This window comes from Puccinia triticina, chromosome 3A (genome assembly GCF_026914185.1).
Source record: "Puccinia triticina chromosome 3A, complete sequence".
NCBI lineage: Eukaryota > Fungi > Basidiomycota > Pucciniomycetes > Pucciniales > Pucciniaceae > Puccinia > Puccinia triticina.
In genome coordinates, this window is record NC_070560.1 from 4,045,144 (window position 1) to 4,062,590 (window position 17,447).

The window sequence follows — 17,447 nt, forward strand, 5'->3', positions numbered from 1 at the left end:
TTTTTTTTGGAGCAAGAGAGAGGCAATGGAAGGCGTAATACGCACACCTTCTTTATTGAATTCCTAGTTCATGTACATCGGATCTGCAACAGCGTCCTTAACGTCAACAATGAGATCTAAGAAAGAAAGCAAGACATCATTAGGATTGAGGCAGGATGATGAGGATGGATGGATGTGTGGAAGGTAACAAAAATGGCAGGGCATGGCAAGGGTGATATCAATGTTGATGCCGAGCAAATGGGCAATAGACTGGTTGAAAGGGAACAAGTAGAAGTTCTGGTCTTCAAGTTGCAGTAGCAGATCAATTGAAAGGCTCGAATGATCACGTCGAGCAAGGCTGAAAAGATCACCATGCCTTGCTTTGCAAACTTGACGACTGAAACTGATGATTGATGTTTGGCATAGTGATATAAAAGAACAAAGGCATTGATTACTGGTCACAATAGTCCGTCCATCGGAGGAGAACGCTAGCATGTTCAAAGTAGAGTGGCAATGTAAGTGCCTGCAATGTTGAAATAATGGCAGAAAGATATTCCCAAGCAAATCCAGTCTAAAGACAGACAATTATTCTTTGAGGTGATGGAGTTTTTGGAAGACTCATCCTGCTCACCATCTGATCCATTGTCTGGATTGAGCCTATCTTTGTTCCTCCACACAAAACATGCTCCATCTTTACTGACAGTGATCACCCGGGGCTCATTGGTCGGGTCTGAGAGGTTTCCAATGAGCCAGGTTTTAAGGACGGTATTGTTGTGGCTTGCGGTAGCCCTTGACCAGATTGAAAATTTAAATCCTCACCGTCATGTCTAGACGGTTGTCAGGAGATAATTTGAGCAAGGCAACCAGGATAGTGAGACGATATCATCATAGTATCTGGTATAAGTTTGATGCAAGGGTAACATTTTGGTTGGGTGGAACTGGGTGGCGTGTCGTTGGCAAGGACACGGTGGCCATGGCGCCGGATGCCGCTAGAGTCACAACTCATTGCCTACGGATGGGCTGAGCTTGAATATTTAAGGAGGGAGGGTGTTGGTGTCTATTGTCCCCCCAGGGGATCTGGTTTTGTCCGCCCCCTCCCTGGAAGCCCCCTAGTTGCTTGATTAGGCCCCTCCTTGACAGCTCTTTCACAGAGTTTTTCACAACCAGCCCTTTTTTGCTTGTTGCTCTGGCACAGCTGGAGGGTCATCCATAGGGCCTTTGGGCCTTTGGGGATATTTTCAACTGCTGTGTGTATTGTCTAAATTGTGTACTCTTCTGTTGTGTTCTTTTTAAATTAGAAATACGCCAAAACTTAGATCTAAGTTTCCACATTTGTGTGGATTTAAGAAACTTGGATAACGCGGCAGCCAAACGGGGCCTAAATCATAAAATCTTTTTTGCTGGGGATATGACTGTCTGATGATGTAATACAAAATTTCCTCACCAAAAAATTTTTATGATTTTATGATTTATGCATGCATGAAATTATGCAAACCAACTTTGAACACCACACATTGTGTCAGATTTTTTTTAGGGGGTTAATAAATGTACCCAGGTTTTCCGCGTTTGTACCCGGTTCTTGCGTACCGCCTTTTCCGTGTACATACCCGGTTTTTTTCTGCTCATTTTTACACCACGGGCCATCCATGACATCCATTGGTTGGCCTGATGGTTGCACCTTTGGCTGTCCGGCTCTTGCGCGGGGGAGTCCATCCTTTGGACGGACATTGAACTTCCCTTGCGTTGGATGGTTTGGACAAACCATCCCATGTACCAACCAGGGAACGTTCAGCGGATGATTGGAGGACCATCCGCTGGATGGCTCCAAACTCCAGCAGGCATCAAAAAGTGGGTGGCCCGGCTGGCCAGCATGCACCACTGCTTGCGGAGGCAGTCAAACATGCAACCTGTGGCACATCTGATCACCTGGGGAGCCTTGCTCTCCCAACTACACCACATAGATAGCACCTTGAAATATCCCCACCTTCATCACTAATAGACCGCAACAAACAACACCCCTTCGCTGTCCAACAGTTTATTGGAAACTCAGATCAATTGCACAGTCTTGATCAAGGGTGTCCAAGGGTCTTTTTTTTGGAGTCCATTGGACACCCTCATGAATCAAGGGTGATGCACAGTGTTTCTTGCAGTCATTGGACACTCTCAAGCAAGAGTGTCCGCTGGGCAACTTGTTTGGTGTCCATCGGACACTCCGGCGGGAGTGTCCAATTGTTGGAGCACACATCTGCGTGAAAAGCGTCCATCGGACACTCCTGGAGGAGAGTGTCCAATGGATGCTATTTTTTGGGCGTCCAAATGATGCTTTGGCCAGCAAAGCGGCACTTGGACGCTTTTTGAAACCGTCCATTGGATGCTCTGGGAGCATCCTCTGGACGCCAAGCGTCCATCAGATGGGGCGGTTTCCCAGAAACCCGCCCCGTGGTGTACACAGCACAAATTATATCAAAATTCATCTAAAAGTATGAAAATAATTATCGCTTAATCAGAATGGCAAAAAACTCAATTTTTAATTGATTAATTAATGTACCCAGTTTTTTGTGTACCCGCTTTTCTGGGGTAAATCCTAATGGAATAACTATTTTTTTACATTTTCCAGACACAAAAAAATTGCAGGGCACTTATAATTGTGTATATTATGCATTCCCTGAAATTTTTAAGACTTTCAGGGAGTGCGTGGCGGGCTTAGTAGGAAAATTCTTGCTAGCTGAATAATTTTTTTGGTACAGCTTCAAACAGTCTAAAAAAATTCAGGGATTTTTAAAATCTGTATTTTCTCTGTGCCCTGAAAGTTTGAGCAATGGGGTGGCATAAAAACATGAGATATAAGGGGTGTGCGTGTCAGCCCTCCGCTAACTCAGACAGCGCGGAGAGCCAACAAAGAGACTCAAAGGTGTCTCCGTCAGCAGGATCCATGTAACTGCCGGGCAAGTCAGCCAGAAAGTAGTGCGTACGGCAAGGACTTACCCAGAAGTCGTGCGCTAGTTGAGTTTATATGCCCGCTTAAAAGCGGGCAAGAAGAGGCTGGAAGATGAGGTCGAGGACCTCTCCTCCTATATAGTATGGGGCTCTTGCCTGAAGCGAGTTCCCCAGAGTTAATTGGTACCAAGCCCGACCACATTGTTGATCATCATCAACAATTGGGGCCTTTCCAGCACTAACTCGACCACCACTCTTTCACTACTACTACCCTTACGTCACCTTCTCCGTCTCTCATCCTAGAACCTACTCCCTCCGGAACTAGCTCGCTCACATCGGATCCGCTTCCCTCTCCGGTCAGGTAAGCTAGCCGGGTTTCCTTCATCTCTATTATATAACTACCCTTTTGAGTGGATCCCTTGGATTCCGGTACGACAAAGCTCTACCCAGGCCCCTCTTACTATAAGAGGTGTGGCTCCTCCTCCCGTCATTGGTAGAGTTGGGTTTTAGCTGCTTGTATTCTTGCTCCTTAGAGCCAAGCTTGGTTGTACAACAACCTCCTTTTTATTCAGGGTACGTTCACTCTAGAGACCTACTCTGACATTTGGGGGCCTCATCCCATTTACCCAGAACTGTGTTATTGGACTCATTAAGCCCAGTTCCTTTTGACTAGAAGCTTATTCCACCTTTTTCTTTTTGTATTTCCTCCATCCCTCAGGAGCTCAGCTAGGACCACAGTTGTCCGTGATTGTCTTGCTCAAATAGCGAGATTGTCTACGTCGTTGTTGCGTTATCAGTAAGCGGACATTCTTTAGTCCCTTTCTCTAAAAAGGCCTAAGCTCATCAAAAACAAGTGTAGTGGCGCCCCGTCAGACATCACTACATAACTTCTTTGTGTTGAACCGTGGGACTCCTTCAGCCCCTAAAAATCAAAGTTTGGCTCCGCCAGCAGTAGAGACAGCAGATACTAGATCTAACCCCAATGCCCCGACGGCAAACAAGGCACCAACCAACAATAACGGAGTAGCAGCTCTATTCGACTCATTGTTCCATCCTACCGCTAATACGGCTAGAGTTCCAGCCAGTACCAACCAGGCTACAGGGGCCATACCAGCAAATATTGGCCCGGCGCCGTCAACCGCAACATCAGTCAGATCAGACCCTCCAGTCACCCCAGCAGCAAACCCCGTTTTGCGACAATTCATCGATAGCATTCACGCCCAAGCTCCCCCAGCGCCCCAGCCAGTGGCATCTACACAAAACCAGATCCAGTCCGTAGGATCAACTGATCTTGTTGATCAAGATTTGCGCGGAAATCCTGCTGCAGCTGTTCACCCTCAACCGGAGTCAGAAGCCGGCACAGAGATTATTGTTGATAGTTAGTCCATTGCCTCTTATACTACCCAGGTGTCATGGTTCCTCCAAAGAAGACCAGCACTAACCCTGGTCCTAAATCAACCTCCACCAGGGCCTCAAAACCCAAACTCGTCCCAGCCGGCAAATTTAAGCAAGGAGCAGGAGGATGTTGAGTTCAGTCCGGCGATAGAGCTAATCATCCAGACCCACCTGCAATTCCGGGAAGCGTTCCAGAAAGCAATGGCGGCCTCAAACTACAAGCAGATGGTGCTTTTCAGGGACCAATTGATCCCGACCCACGACACCTTAGTGAGACTGATTGGGTGGGAGGGGTTATCCCACATAGTGGAGGGTTGGAACCCTCACAACACGCGCCCCAGGCCCGCCCAAGCACCGGCTCCGATTCCAAGAGGGCCGGCCCAACCGGCAGCGGCTCGCCCCAACGTCAGGAATGTGAGAAACCATCAACCGCCGCAGCACAGCCAGCCGGACCAACAGAGGAGACCAGCACACGCACCGCAGGTGAACCAGAGAGGTCAGGGTCGGATGCACGGCCGTCAGCAGTATTGGAACCAGGTGTACGGCAAGCTCTTTTGCATGAGTCGCACAATCCAAGGGGGTTACCAAGCAATCAATCACTTGCAAAGCCGGAACCGAGGGAACCGGCGGGACTTACCCTGGAGGAGGCCAGCGGTCTTCTTTCTTACATGTTCCAGCAGATTGAGAAGGTGGTGGACGGGAACTCTAAGATAGTAGTTGCTCACCTTGATAAATCTATGACAAAGTTTATTTCTAGTCTTTCTTCCGAAGTCTCTATGCCCTTGTCCAACAAGATATCCTATTTACAGGATCTAATTGTGACTAACTCTAAATCAGCAACATTTTCTCTAACCAACTTGACTGCTATGGCTAATAGCCCGGTTCACATTGGATTTTTCAGGCCATTTTTATCCATTTTATCATTATAATTAATCATTTTTTTCAAGTTGGTCAGATTCTTCTGAAACCACTTTTCCTGATGATTGAAAAATTTGTCGAAATTTTATGATAAAATCAGATAAAAATAGATTCAAAGTCGCCAACGTGAACTGGGCTAATACAACCTCTGCAGCCGCACATTTGGCTGTTAAAAAGATCGATGGAGTAGCTGGAGACCTTAAGCTGTTAAGCAAGTCTGTGAGCGCTCTGCAGTCGTCATCTGTCACCGGAGCGGTGCAGAACACGACGGGCTTTGAAGATCTTCTATCTGATTCCCTTCGTAGCGCCAATGAGTCTATATTGACGGCATTGGAATCTCACCCGCAGTGTGATTTGGCTAAGGTAGTACAGGTTCTTCAAGAGCTGGATGCTAAGGTGCATCGCTTGCAGGCGGCTGTTGAGCTGAAGCCTCTTATTTTGGATAATAAGAAGCTCAAAGTGGACATAGTGGGTCGGCTAGAGCGCCTGGAAAAAATTATTGAGGCCAAGTCACGGCCGGTAGACAATGGAAAAAGCGTGGCGGCGGCCATTGAGGCTACAATGGCTAAGGTGACCAGCCGGTTGGATAAGTTACTGGCAATCAATTTGGTCGCAGGACCTGCAGCAATTGATGTGGGGGCGCAAGTGGCTTCTGCGGTAGAGCGAGCCATGAGTACTTATGTGCATAAGATAGACCACGCTCTTGCTAAAGCTACAGAGCCTGCAAACATTGATGCAGAGATAACTGAGGAGTTACAATCCCGCATTGAGGAGGCCAGCAAAGGCCAGCAAAGGGATTTTTCTAAGCTCAATGAACCGTTTGACACCATGATGAGTCAGAAACGGTCCAAAGGGGCCAGGCTGAGGACCAAGGTTAGCAACCTAGCTAAATTAGTGAAAGCCGCAAATGTCGCAGAGACCATCCCTTGCCAGCCAGAAGATCAAGGCCAAGCAGAAAACTCAGGTGATGGGCAGGAGACTGTGAGTTTAGAGGTCCAAAAACAATTGACTAACGCCATTGCAAAGTTGGACTGGCCTACCTTCTCCGGTAAGGGCAAGTATGACCACATCGATTGACTCGGCTAAGCGCCACAGTCGCCTGAACGACGGGGTGATAGTGCTCAAGTTGCTTACAGCTCTCACTGACGGGGCTCGCTCTTGGTTCAAGACGATGGAAGCTATACATCAAAATAGACAATGGAGTTTTCGGCGAGCCAAGATCTGCAAGAAGTATGGAACTTCAAGCTGGAAGCGAAAGAAGGAGGATGCCTTTGACGCTGACAAGTTCATTCCCGGGGACACAGTCCCTTCGGATTGGTTCACGCGCCAGTACGACCGGCTCCAATGCTTCTCACCAGGTATATCACAGGAATCTGTCAACTTTAAGTTACTTCGCTTGATGGATAGCGAAGTGGAGTTTGCCGTTAAGACAGCCATGAGGAACCCCGCGGCGGATCTTAGTGAATTCACAAACATTCTGGAAGACATTTGCGACAAAACTTGGATAGGTAGAAAGCGGTTTGCGACAAGAGTATCAAACATGGACAAGGCGTCCGCCGTTCCGGTCGCAAAGGCCAAAGCACCGGCGGTGACGGGGGCCATCATTTGTTACACGTGCAAGGAGACCGGGAATACGTCAAGAAAATGCCCTAAGAATGTTAATAATGTTAGTGAAGAGGATCCTCAAGCCAATGAAGAGGACAAAGCTAGCGTTTACAAACCTGAAGGTCCCATCATAGGTGAAACATTGCAAGGAGCATTTGCTATTGGCCCCCCGTCCGGAAAGAATAATCTTGTGCAAATGAGGTGCTGCGAGCTAGATTGCATGGTCCTCCTAGATAGCGGTGCAGTGCGGTCAGTGGTGGGGAAGGATTACCTTCAATGATTTTGCCCGGGTTGGAGGAAATTCATTTTGCCAATCAAGACCAGAAAATTTCATAGCGCATTGGGAGCTCTTGTTCCGCTGGGAGTAGTGAATATTAAATTGCAGCTCAGACATATGCAAATGGTGATGCGGTTTGTGGTCATGGAGAACATGTCTTCCAGATACTTTATCGTGGGTAATGACTATCTAGCACACTACAAAATTTCCCTTCTCAATGGGGAGCATAGGCAGTTTACTATTGGTAGAAAAACCTTTGATTTCGATGAATCTATCAATGCGGTGGCACCCAAGGAGTCGTCCAGAGACTCATTCAGACAGGAAGTCCTCCGAGACTCTAAGATTTCCAACGATTTAACCGCTATACAACAGACCAACCTGATGATCACATTGGAGAAGTTTAGAGTAGTGTTCGCAAGCGCGGACCAGCCTTTTGGTGCTATAAAGGGCCACAAGGTGAAGATAACCCTTATGGTGGACAAGCCTTATCCGCCTGCTTTACAGAAGGCACCCTACCCGGCCAGTCCGCGCACCAGAGTAGCTATTGAGGAGCATATTGCCACCTTGACAAAGATGGATATTATTCGCAAGGTAGGGTCCAACAAGGGTGTTGACATTACGACACCGGTAATCATTGCCTGGAATAAGGAGAAATCACGACTCGTGGGTGACTTTCGGGTACTGAATACGTATACTACGCCCAACCGGTACCCTATGCCAAAGATCACAGAGTCCCTGACCAGGCTGCATGGCGCAAAATTCATTACCTGTATGGATGTGTTAAAGGGGTTCCACCAAAACGTGGTGAAAGAAGATAGTAGGAAGTATCTCCAAATAATATCTCACATGGGGGTCCACAAGTATTTGAGAATGCCATTTGGAATCAAGAACGCTCCATCCCATTTCCAAAGGATGATGGATAATGAATTCCACAAAGAGCTCAGTCAACTGTGGCTGATTGTTTACATAGACAACCTAGTTATCTTCACCAAAACGTGGGAAGACCATATGGATAAGCTGTTCATAGTGATTATAGGAGCCAAGGCGGGGGGAGTAATGGCAGCCAAACAATTAGCACTAGCCTGAGGACCAAACATTGTGAGGAAGTTTTGTATCTGTTCCCAAACCGCTGGGGGTACAGTAACTCCGGTTGTTGATGGGGTACCAGTGCTACTGTTGAGCTGCTGTGGAGGGTTTGACATGGTTTCTGAGTGGGGTGAAGTCTTCGGAGAGCTGGTTGCAGAGTGTTGTTAAGCTGGGTGATGGGTGATGGGAAGCCAGACGGTTGCTTGGGCACCCCAGGAATCATGGGTGCAGGGTGTAACACCCCAGGTATATCTGGGGTGCCGAGTGGGGAACCCCTTTCCCAGATTACTGCTCTATCAAGAATTTGTGCGCGGGAATTAGGCACCCCAGCTATGATGGTGTGCCTTGTCTGTGCACACCACGGAAATTGAGATTTTTGGGGTGCTATGTGGCTCACCCCAGCTGATATGGTGTACACCATGTTGTACCCCAACATTATTGGGGTAGACCCGCAAAGACCCCAACCCCTCTGGTGTGCATTGGCTCTGCACCCCAAACTGGTGTACATGAAGTAAAAGTTTGGGGTGCCTTTAGGCTGACCCAAAATTTATTCCTTAGTATGTACCCCAGAAAGGGGGTATGCAAAAAATAATTAATTAATTAAAAAATAGTTTCTTTGAATTTCTGATTGCATGATAATTATGTTCATCCATTCTCCATCGCGGTACTATCTTCTAGTACTCATGTCAAGGATAAGATAAGAAAAACTATCTTTCCTCTAGGGAGTATAGGAAAACTTATGCAGTTTTCTCAGTCCACCCAAGTCTAGGGAATAAGTTGAGTTAAAAACATTTTTAACTCAATTCAGACTAGAAGAGTAACAACAGTCCAAAAACAGTTTGTGACTTGTGAATGAGGAGGGTTGCGCGTTAAGCACCTATTTCTCGGGGTAGAATTTTTTAATTAGAGCCTGAGCCCTTGGCACAAAACCCCACACTCAATTCAAAATGTACACAAGAAAGGAAATAAAATGTCAATCACAATTGGGTTAACCCCAGTCTAGTCTTTCCACAACCCGTTAAGGTGATCCAAAATCTTATTTGTGTTGTTAAGCTCATCTTGAGTATAATGCCTGATGTATAGCTTGCAGCAAGCAGATTTCCATCTACCAAGCTTGCAGATGTCTTCAGTAGACACCCCCAGGGCATTTTGAAGAGATGCCCCGCCAACTCTGAAAGAATGCCCCATAATCCCATCAAATTTCCCTTGTTTGAGGATAGCCTGTATGTGTTTCACCGCCCAGGCCCTAGTCACGTGGTGTTGGCGGCCCTCTTTGTAATACCCAAACAGTGAAGTAACAGCCCCTTTTGCCTCCATTAAACAAAGTTTGATGGCTTCAACCGGGCAAAGCATGTTTTTCAGGCTTTGTAGGACCAGTTTCTGAGTTATACCGGGTTTTGCTGTCTTTGCCTTCCTAATGGTCAAGTACATCTTCCTGCCTAAAGTGGTTTGTAACTGCCGGACGTCTGATGTTAAAACCGAGTTTTCCATTGCCAGATCACCAAGACTTGACTCATAAGTGATCTTGCCCAACCTTGCCATACCCCAGAAAGCCACGATTAACAGATCCAGTAACGCCTTGTCCGCCTTGGTACCCTCTGACAGAGCTTTTGACAACCATACCAGATGTTGGATCATAATGGCTGGTTTTTTTGGTTTTGGCAGTAATGTTGCATTGATCTTGAGGGATGCCTTCAGGATTCCCTCCACTCTCTTATCCAAGACTGTTGGAAAACTTGCCTTGTGGAAAGCATGCCACGCTTTCAGCCCATATATGTAGTTTCTAATCAAGTTTGAATTAATCTTGTGCTTGTTGTTTGTGTATCTATTTTGGCCTGCCCAAAAGCAAAATTCTTCTAAATTGTCCGCGGTGATTGGTAAGGTGAAATCCGTTGCCGTTGTTGGGTGTTTGAAAATCATAAACTTTCTGGCAGCACAATTGTACCCTGTTAAAGTCAACATCAACCAGTGTTCTAGTATGTGTCTATTGATAAATCTCAACTTCTTTGGAACCAAACCATTCTTCAAGAAAGCACTTAGTTTTTCTTCTTAATCCGTTTTGCTCATTTAAAAATTGTTGGAAAGACAAGATATGTGGACAAGTATGCGTAAAAAACAAAAGATAATTTTGGACCATGGAAATGAGGAACCGCTGCTTTATAAATGATTGATCTGCCTGAATTCACCCTGAAAACACAACTACTTGAAGCTAAGCAACAGTTGCCTATCTTCAGACTGACAAACTAAACATAACTGCAGCCAAATCGGTCGGTATTTCCAAGACTACCCTATTTTCCTCCTTGTGTGTACCCTTCAAACCCCTTGAGAGTGCGTCCGCCACGTTGTCTCCTGATTTCACCCGCATGGCGGTCAAATCAATTTGTTCTTTCAGCAGAAAATCTTGAATTATCTTCCATTCATTGTTAACCGCCTTATCTTTGGATTTCTTGTTTTGTATCATCGCCAAAGTGGTGTTATTGTCCTTCCATACGATTAAGTTTGACCCTTTCCGTAGTCAACCCTTCTCCTCCAACATTAGCAATCCTAATCTGATTGCAACCGTTTCAAGCCACGCTATATTCCTCCATTGTTCAACACCTGTATCATAGAGTTTGAACTGACTGCATAGCTTTCCAATTTTCACGCCAATGCCAAAACCTGTGCTTGCGTCTCCTACCCACTCAATGTTCACCGGTTTCTCCACGGGAATTAATCTAGTTTTGTCAAATGATGTTAATGCTGCATGCCAAATTTCCATATCTTCCAGAACTTCCACTGGTGCCAATCTCTGCGCAAATTGGTATTGCGATCTGGCCATCCATTTATACAGGCTATTCAAATATGCCCTTAATTGCGGTAACATGTATGTGATATGATTTAAACGTCCCGCCAAAACCTTGACTTCATTAGGGGGTTTCAAAGTTAAAAATCAGGTTGCGCAGGTCCCAGGAATCAGGAAAAAAATGGACCTGGAACCTCTCCTGCGGACCTGATTTCCTTCTTTGAAAAAGGCTCCAGGAGATCAGGTCCAGGAGCAGGAAAAATGTCAGAAACACCCCCTCAAGGGTGTTTTCACCTATCCCCGATCACACCCGCATACCGGCCATTGAGTGTGAGCCAGCACACACTACCACGCACGCAACTCAATGACCGGTTGGGTCTCAACCGGCGATTGAGTGACAGAACACTCAATGGCCGGGTGGGTTTGTACCGGCCACCGAGTGAGACAACACTCAATGGCCGTTCGGGTCTGTACCGGCCACCGAGTGAGACAACACTTGATGGCCGGTTGGGTTTGTACCGGCCATTGAGTGACACAACACTCAATGGCCGGGTATAGTTTGTGCCGGCCATTGAGTGACACAAAACTCAATGGCCGGGTACGGTTTGTACCAGCCATCGAGTGACACAACACTCAATGGCCGGGTGGGTTTGTACCGGCCATTGAGTGACACAACACTCAATGGCCGTTTGGGTCTGTACTGGCCATCAAGTGAGACAACACTTGATGGCTGTTTGCATCTGTACCGGCCATTGAGTGAGACAACACTTGATGGCCGGTTGGGTTTGTACCGGCCATTGAGTGAAGACAACACTCAATGGCCAGTCGTGTCTGTACCGGCCATCGAGTGACACAACACTCAATGTCCGGGTACGGTTTGTACCGGCCATTGAGTGACACAACACTCAATGGCCGTTTGGGTCTGTACCGGCCATTGAGTGACGCAACACTCAATGGCTGGTCAGGTCTGTGCCGGCCATCAAGTGACACAACACTTGATGGCCGGTTGGGCCTGGACCGGCCTTGCGGGGGCATTATTGAGTTTGATTTGAATACAGCAATGTTTAACCGCTGTGTACACGTCCTTCCGGGACCCCGGTGGCAAGGGACAAAAGCGATTTGTGCCCAAATTTTTGCAGGTTGAGAACTCCTGGGTGCAAGATCAGGAGATTCTTGCATTTGGGGGCGTTCAAAGTAGAGCCCCCAGGTTGGTGTTTTTGGCAGTGATTTTTTTCCTGGAAATCGGACCTGATTGAGTTCCTGCGCAACCTGAATTCAACTTTGAAACCCCCTATTGTAGGTGAAAATCCGGACTTCAATCAGAAAGATTGCAACTTGCGCCGTCCGTTCCATTAAAGCCGTACCCTCTTCTCTTTTCTGTTCCAAATGAAACCAATGAACTTCTGTTTGTTTGAAAATTCCAAGAATTTTTCTTCATTTTTTTGTACGCCTAACTTTGAAGAATATCGGACTATTTCCGTCATTTCTGTATTTGCGTTTTCCAACTTTATAAATAAATTATCATCAACCCATCTAAAAACTTTTATGAGGTCAAATTCATTTTCCATTATTTCTTTCCACACGTCTGCTGGTTGGCCAAAAGACCCACAACCCGCTCTCCCACCAAACGTTATCCTTGTATCCAGATATAACAAGTCGTTTAAATCCTGTCCTATCAGCAATGGCCACTGAGATGGGTAAGTTGGTATCTGACGGTAGGCTTTCTCCCAGTCAAACAGTGCAAGTTTCACTGGATAAATTAGTTGTGTAAAGAAATTCGCCACCGTCTTAAAATCATCCCATGTTGTTGTGAAATTCTTTGCATCTACAAAAGAATTCACCGACGGTATGTTCACATGATTTCTTGGGAAGGACAAATTGTTGATTGGTTGAACCAATCCATCATTATTGACCACTGCCCCCAACGGGCTAGATCTGAAAAATTCAAATTTTTTGGATAACTCTTCCTTAGAAAAATGTCCAAACATCCTACGTGCCGCCACCTCCTTTTGAAAAGACTTCATTATCTTCTCTGAAGCAAGTGAAGCTGAATGATGGTTTGGTGGTATACCATTTCGCGTTCCCTAGATTATGAGCCGGAATACCTTGATCAAACCCTTTTTTGAAACTGTATGTCACATCTGCATGAACTTGCTCCAAACATGCCTTCTTAAGTGCAAACTCCCAAAAAGGAAGATTCATTTTGCATTTGACCTTCTCTGGCCAAAATGTTGCACTCTTGTTGTTACTCAATACATTCGCATCTAAACCAGATGTGACTAATGAATTCCTAGCAACTCATAAGATAACAAAAATGAAAAACACAAGAATACAAAAAGAAACAATTGTATCAGAAATTGAAAAACATCACATCCCAATGTATAGATCAAATGTATAATCAGATATTTGATAAAACGTAACCGGAAGGAAACTGTTGACATGACTAGTAAACTCTTCAAAAACTCCTTAAAAACAAATGGTTCTACCTACTTGTTTGAACCCAAGGCAACTGGAGGGTTAGACGCAGCTTGTCTTTTGTAACCTTCTACAAATTTAGATCCTTTATAATTTCCTCTTGATCTCTTCTTTGAATCTTGAGTTTGATTTTGGTTTTGATTTTGAGCGCAAAATCCACCACCACCAGTCAATCCATGATGATTTTGAGTAGCGTGATTGTTTGAATTTTGAGCTTGACTTGCCGAGTTATGGAAGTTGTTTGCTTGTAAATTTAACTTCAGATTATCAGTAACCGGATTAATGTGGCACTGTCCGTAACCAGGGGCGTAGTAATTTTCATCCCACTTCAGTTTGCCAAAATCTCTACAAGTATTATAGCAATCTTCCACAATATCCAACTAATTTAAATCCACAGAATTCTGGACATTGAGATCTAAGTTTTGGCGTCTAAAATTGTCAAAAAAGAAAATTAAATCTACTACAATTACACAAAACTACGGACGTTGAAAAATCCCCAAAGACCCAAAGGCCCTATGGATGACCCTCCACCTGTCCCGGAGCAACAAGCAAAAGAGGGCCGGTTGTTAAACTAGCCAGGGAGGCCCTAATCAAGTAATTAGGTGGCTCCCAGGGAGGGGGCGGAACAAAACCGAATCCCCTGGGGTTCCTTTGACTCCACACCCCCCCTTATATACCTTTTGGCCATCAACTCAACACGCCTTCATCACAACACCACATTATGTCAAGACTTAGGGCTTGTCCCGGGTCAAAGGAAGCGCAAGGAAAGAAACCCTAACCCCGCAAGGGGGTACGGTAAGTCCGCGCATCTCTTAGGTCCATGCATATGCATGTGACTCCCAGACAGAAGGAGCAAGCTAATGCTGAAACTCTGTTCATATTCTATAGCCACGTCTACAACCGACGAAGAGCCTAAGCATCCCAAAAGAAGCACCCGACCAAACAGGTAAGTGATGCTCATTGGGATTGCCCTTAGCCGAGAGGTCTGCCGCTGATAAACAATGAAATTGTTTCTGCCTCAGCGAGCACGCACCCGAAGCCGAATCAGACCACAGCGTCCCTAGCCTCATCAATAGGATCACCAGCTCTACAAGCGGTAAGTCCATCAATGTAGTGTCCAATAAACCAGTAGCCAAGAGCTGATGTGAGGTGCTGTTAATACAGCAGACCTGAACAGTCACGGCACACTGCGCACTTGTATCGGCGGACTATAAGGTCGCAAGCCTGAACGAGCTATTGTAAGAGAACTGTCTCTGTTATCCAGCTTCCCACCGGGAAGTCCAAGCGCTGACTTCCGTCTCAGCTGCTGTCCTCAGGCAGGATCATTCAGACCACGATTTCGTGGTCAAAGCTGCTTAGCAGTCAAAGTTTCTATTTGTTTTCTTTATACCAGAGCCGGCTATTGTTCCGCTCTCAGGTACATATTTCTTGTTTTCTTATTCCTCTATGTCTCTGAGATTGTCAGATAGACCTTTATCTAACAAGAAATATGCTCTCAGTGTTCTGAAATTTATCAGATTTACAGTCTCGGATCTCGGAACCACCCGACCTCATCAGCATCACTGAGAGCGGAACAACATGGCCGGAACTCGCCAAACTCCTGCCGCTTCTTCTTCGAACGCCACCAGTTCTGCCACTACCAACGCTAGCGACAATCGTGACCTTTTCAAATGTCCGACGTTTGACGGGAAGAACTTTCCTATATGGCAGCGAAAAGTGAAGACGTACCTGGCAGTCAAGAGCCTCCTCAAATGTATCAAGCAGCCTCTACCCCCAAATGCCACGGATGAAGCGAAACTGGAGTACGTGCGAGCAGCGGCGGTTATCAGCGGTCATATCAAAGATGATATCTACAACCACATCATCACCGACGATAACATTAACGATGCCTTCACTCTATGGAAGGAACTGAAAGGAGAATATGCATCTGCGTCGGTGCTAGCCATCTGCCACGCGTGGAGGAAGTGGGAAGATATCCAATACAAGGATGATATCAACCGCTACATCACTCAACTAGAATCAATGCTAGCTGAATTCGCCGCGATGGGCCTGGAGGTTCCTGGTACCATCCTGAGTTGCACGATCATTGCTAGAATATCCCGTAAACAACCCTCCTTAATGGAGACCCTAATCAGCAATGCCAAGATGCTCTCTCACCCAAAGCAGATTATCGCTAAACTCCGAGACATCACCCATCATGACGCCGTATCTGCCACAATGAACCGCGAAGACAAAATGATCACCAGATCATCAACAGCCTTGAATGCTCAGGCGCAATCCTCATCTAGTCGAAACGGAAACCAAAAGAAGAGGCGCATCAATCCTCACCCGTGTACCAACAAGCAACACAATCCCCTAGCCACCACGCATACTGAGGAGAATTGCTGGACCTTACATCCAGGGCTGTATAAGAAGACTCGGCAAAACCCCCCCACAGGTCTGGTCACTACCACGGTGTCGGAACCAACCAAGTCAGCCAACATAGTTCAACCAACCTTCGGCTACTTAACGGGACCCAATGCTAAGGACAATCAACTTAGCATGGTACTAGACTCAGGTGCTAGCCACCACATGTTAAACTCCTTAGACCTGTTTAGCACAACCACACCAGTCAGGGTCAGTATAGCGACTGGGAATAAATGGGATCGAAACAAACTATTTGCGGTCGCAAGAGGAAACGCCACCCTCACTCTGGAAAACAGTTCCAAAGTCGTCTTGAGGGACGCTCTATATGTCCCGAATCTCTTGCGCAGCCTGATTTCATTCGCTCAACTCATGGAGAACAAGGCAGTGATCTCCCCTGCCCCGAGTGGTTTCGAAGTGAAGATCGATGATCAGACTGTCATAAGCATTGACACGACGCACTCAATCTTCGAAATTGTCGGCCTCCAAAAACCTGAAGCAGCGGCAATGGCAAATCTTACCAAGGCCGCCCCAACCGCCAAACCAAGCGATTTTGATCTCTGGCACCGCAGACTCGGACACGCCAGCCGCAAGCGGATTGAAGTTATGCTTGAAAAGCAACTACCGGACGAGGCGACGCGAGCTTGTGAAGCCTGCATGAAAGGCAAAGTCCCGCGTCTTCCGTTCAACAGCCACTTCAAGGCTACCACTAGCCAGCTTGAAGTTGTCCACGGGGATTTAGTCGGGCCCATTTCACCGGCAACCAATAATGGCGCTTGATACTTTCTCACACTTGTCGATCAGTACTCCGGCTACATCCACACGGAGATACTCAAGCAGAAAAGCGACGCTCCTGCGGCCATACTGCAGTACAAGGCCTTCTTTGAAAACCAAACCGGCAACCGCATCAAAAAACTGATAACAGATGGCGGAGGCGAGTTTGTCAGCAAGGCCCTGAGTGAAATTCTCAAAGACGCTGGTGTGCAGCACAATGTCTTGCCGCCCTACACACCTCAACACAACGGTTTCGCTGAACGCGCAAATTGAACTGTGATTGAAATGACCCAGACGATGCTAATGCAGGCCAACATGGCCCCGGAGTGGTGGGGAGAAGCGGTGAAGTCAGCTACCGCGACAACCAATTGCCTGCCCTCCCTCAGCAAGTCTCGGGCTTCTCCGATGGAGCTGATGTTCAAGATCAAGCCCAATATGTCCTTCTTTAAGCCTTTTGGCTGCCAGGCTTGGATTGTAAAACCAAAGCAAAACCGGGGCACCAAGTTCGGTGCAGTCGCGTGGGATGGTATCATGCTCGGCTACGACAACGACCTTACAGCTTATAGGATCTTTCGACCCGAGTACAAGTCATTTGTGACTTCAAAACAGGCTTATTTCGATGAGCGGACTTTTCCCAACTGTCAGGCCTTGAACAGAAGTGTCAACGCCTATGGGATCAACAAGCTACCGTTGTTCACCGAAGCCGAACCACTACCGTTTAGTGAGGAAGAAGAGCTGGAAAACCAACTCCGAGCTGATGAAGAAGCAAGGGAAGAAGAGAACGACCTTGCTCAAATCCTCAATGACCTGCCGCCC

The 17,447-nt window shown here is 46.6% G+C and overlaps 1 protein-coding gene across 1 annotated transcript; it reads right to left on the reverse strand.

The window, feature by feature from the left end:
* Nucleotides 1–5,620: 5,620 nt before the first annotated feature.
* On the reverse strand, nucleotides 5,621–5,900 carry PtA15_3A459 (uncharacterized protein; the record flags this gene model as incomplete). The annotated part of the gene is made up of 2 exons (XM_053167429.1): nucleotides 5,621–5,661; nucleotides 5,744–5,900. 2 exons carry the CDS (start codon nucleotides 5,898–5,900, stop codon nucleotides 5,621–5,623), a joined length of 198 nt encoding a protein of 65 aa, XP_053018647.1.
* Between the last annotated feature and the right edge of the window lie 11,547 nt (nucleotides 5,901–17,447).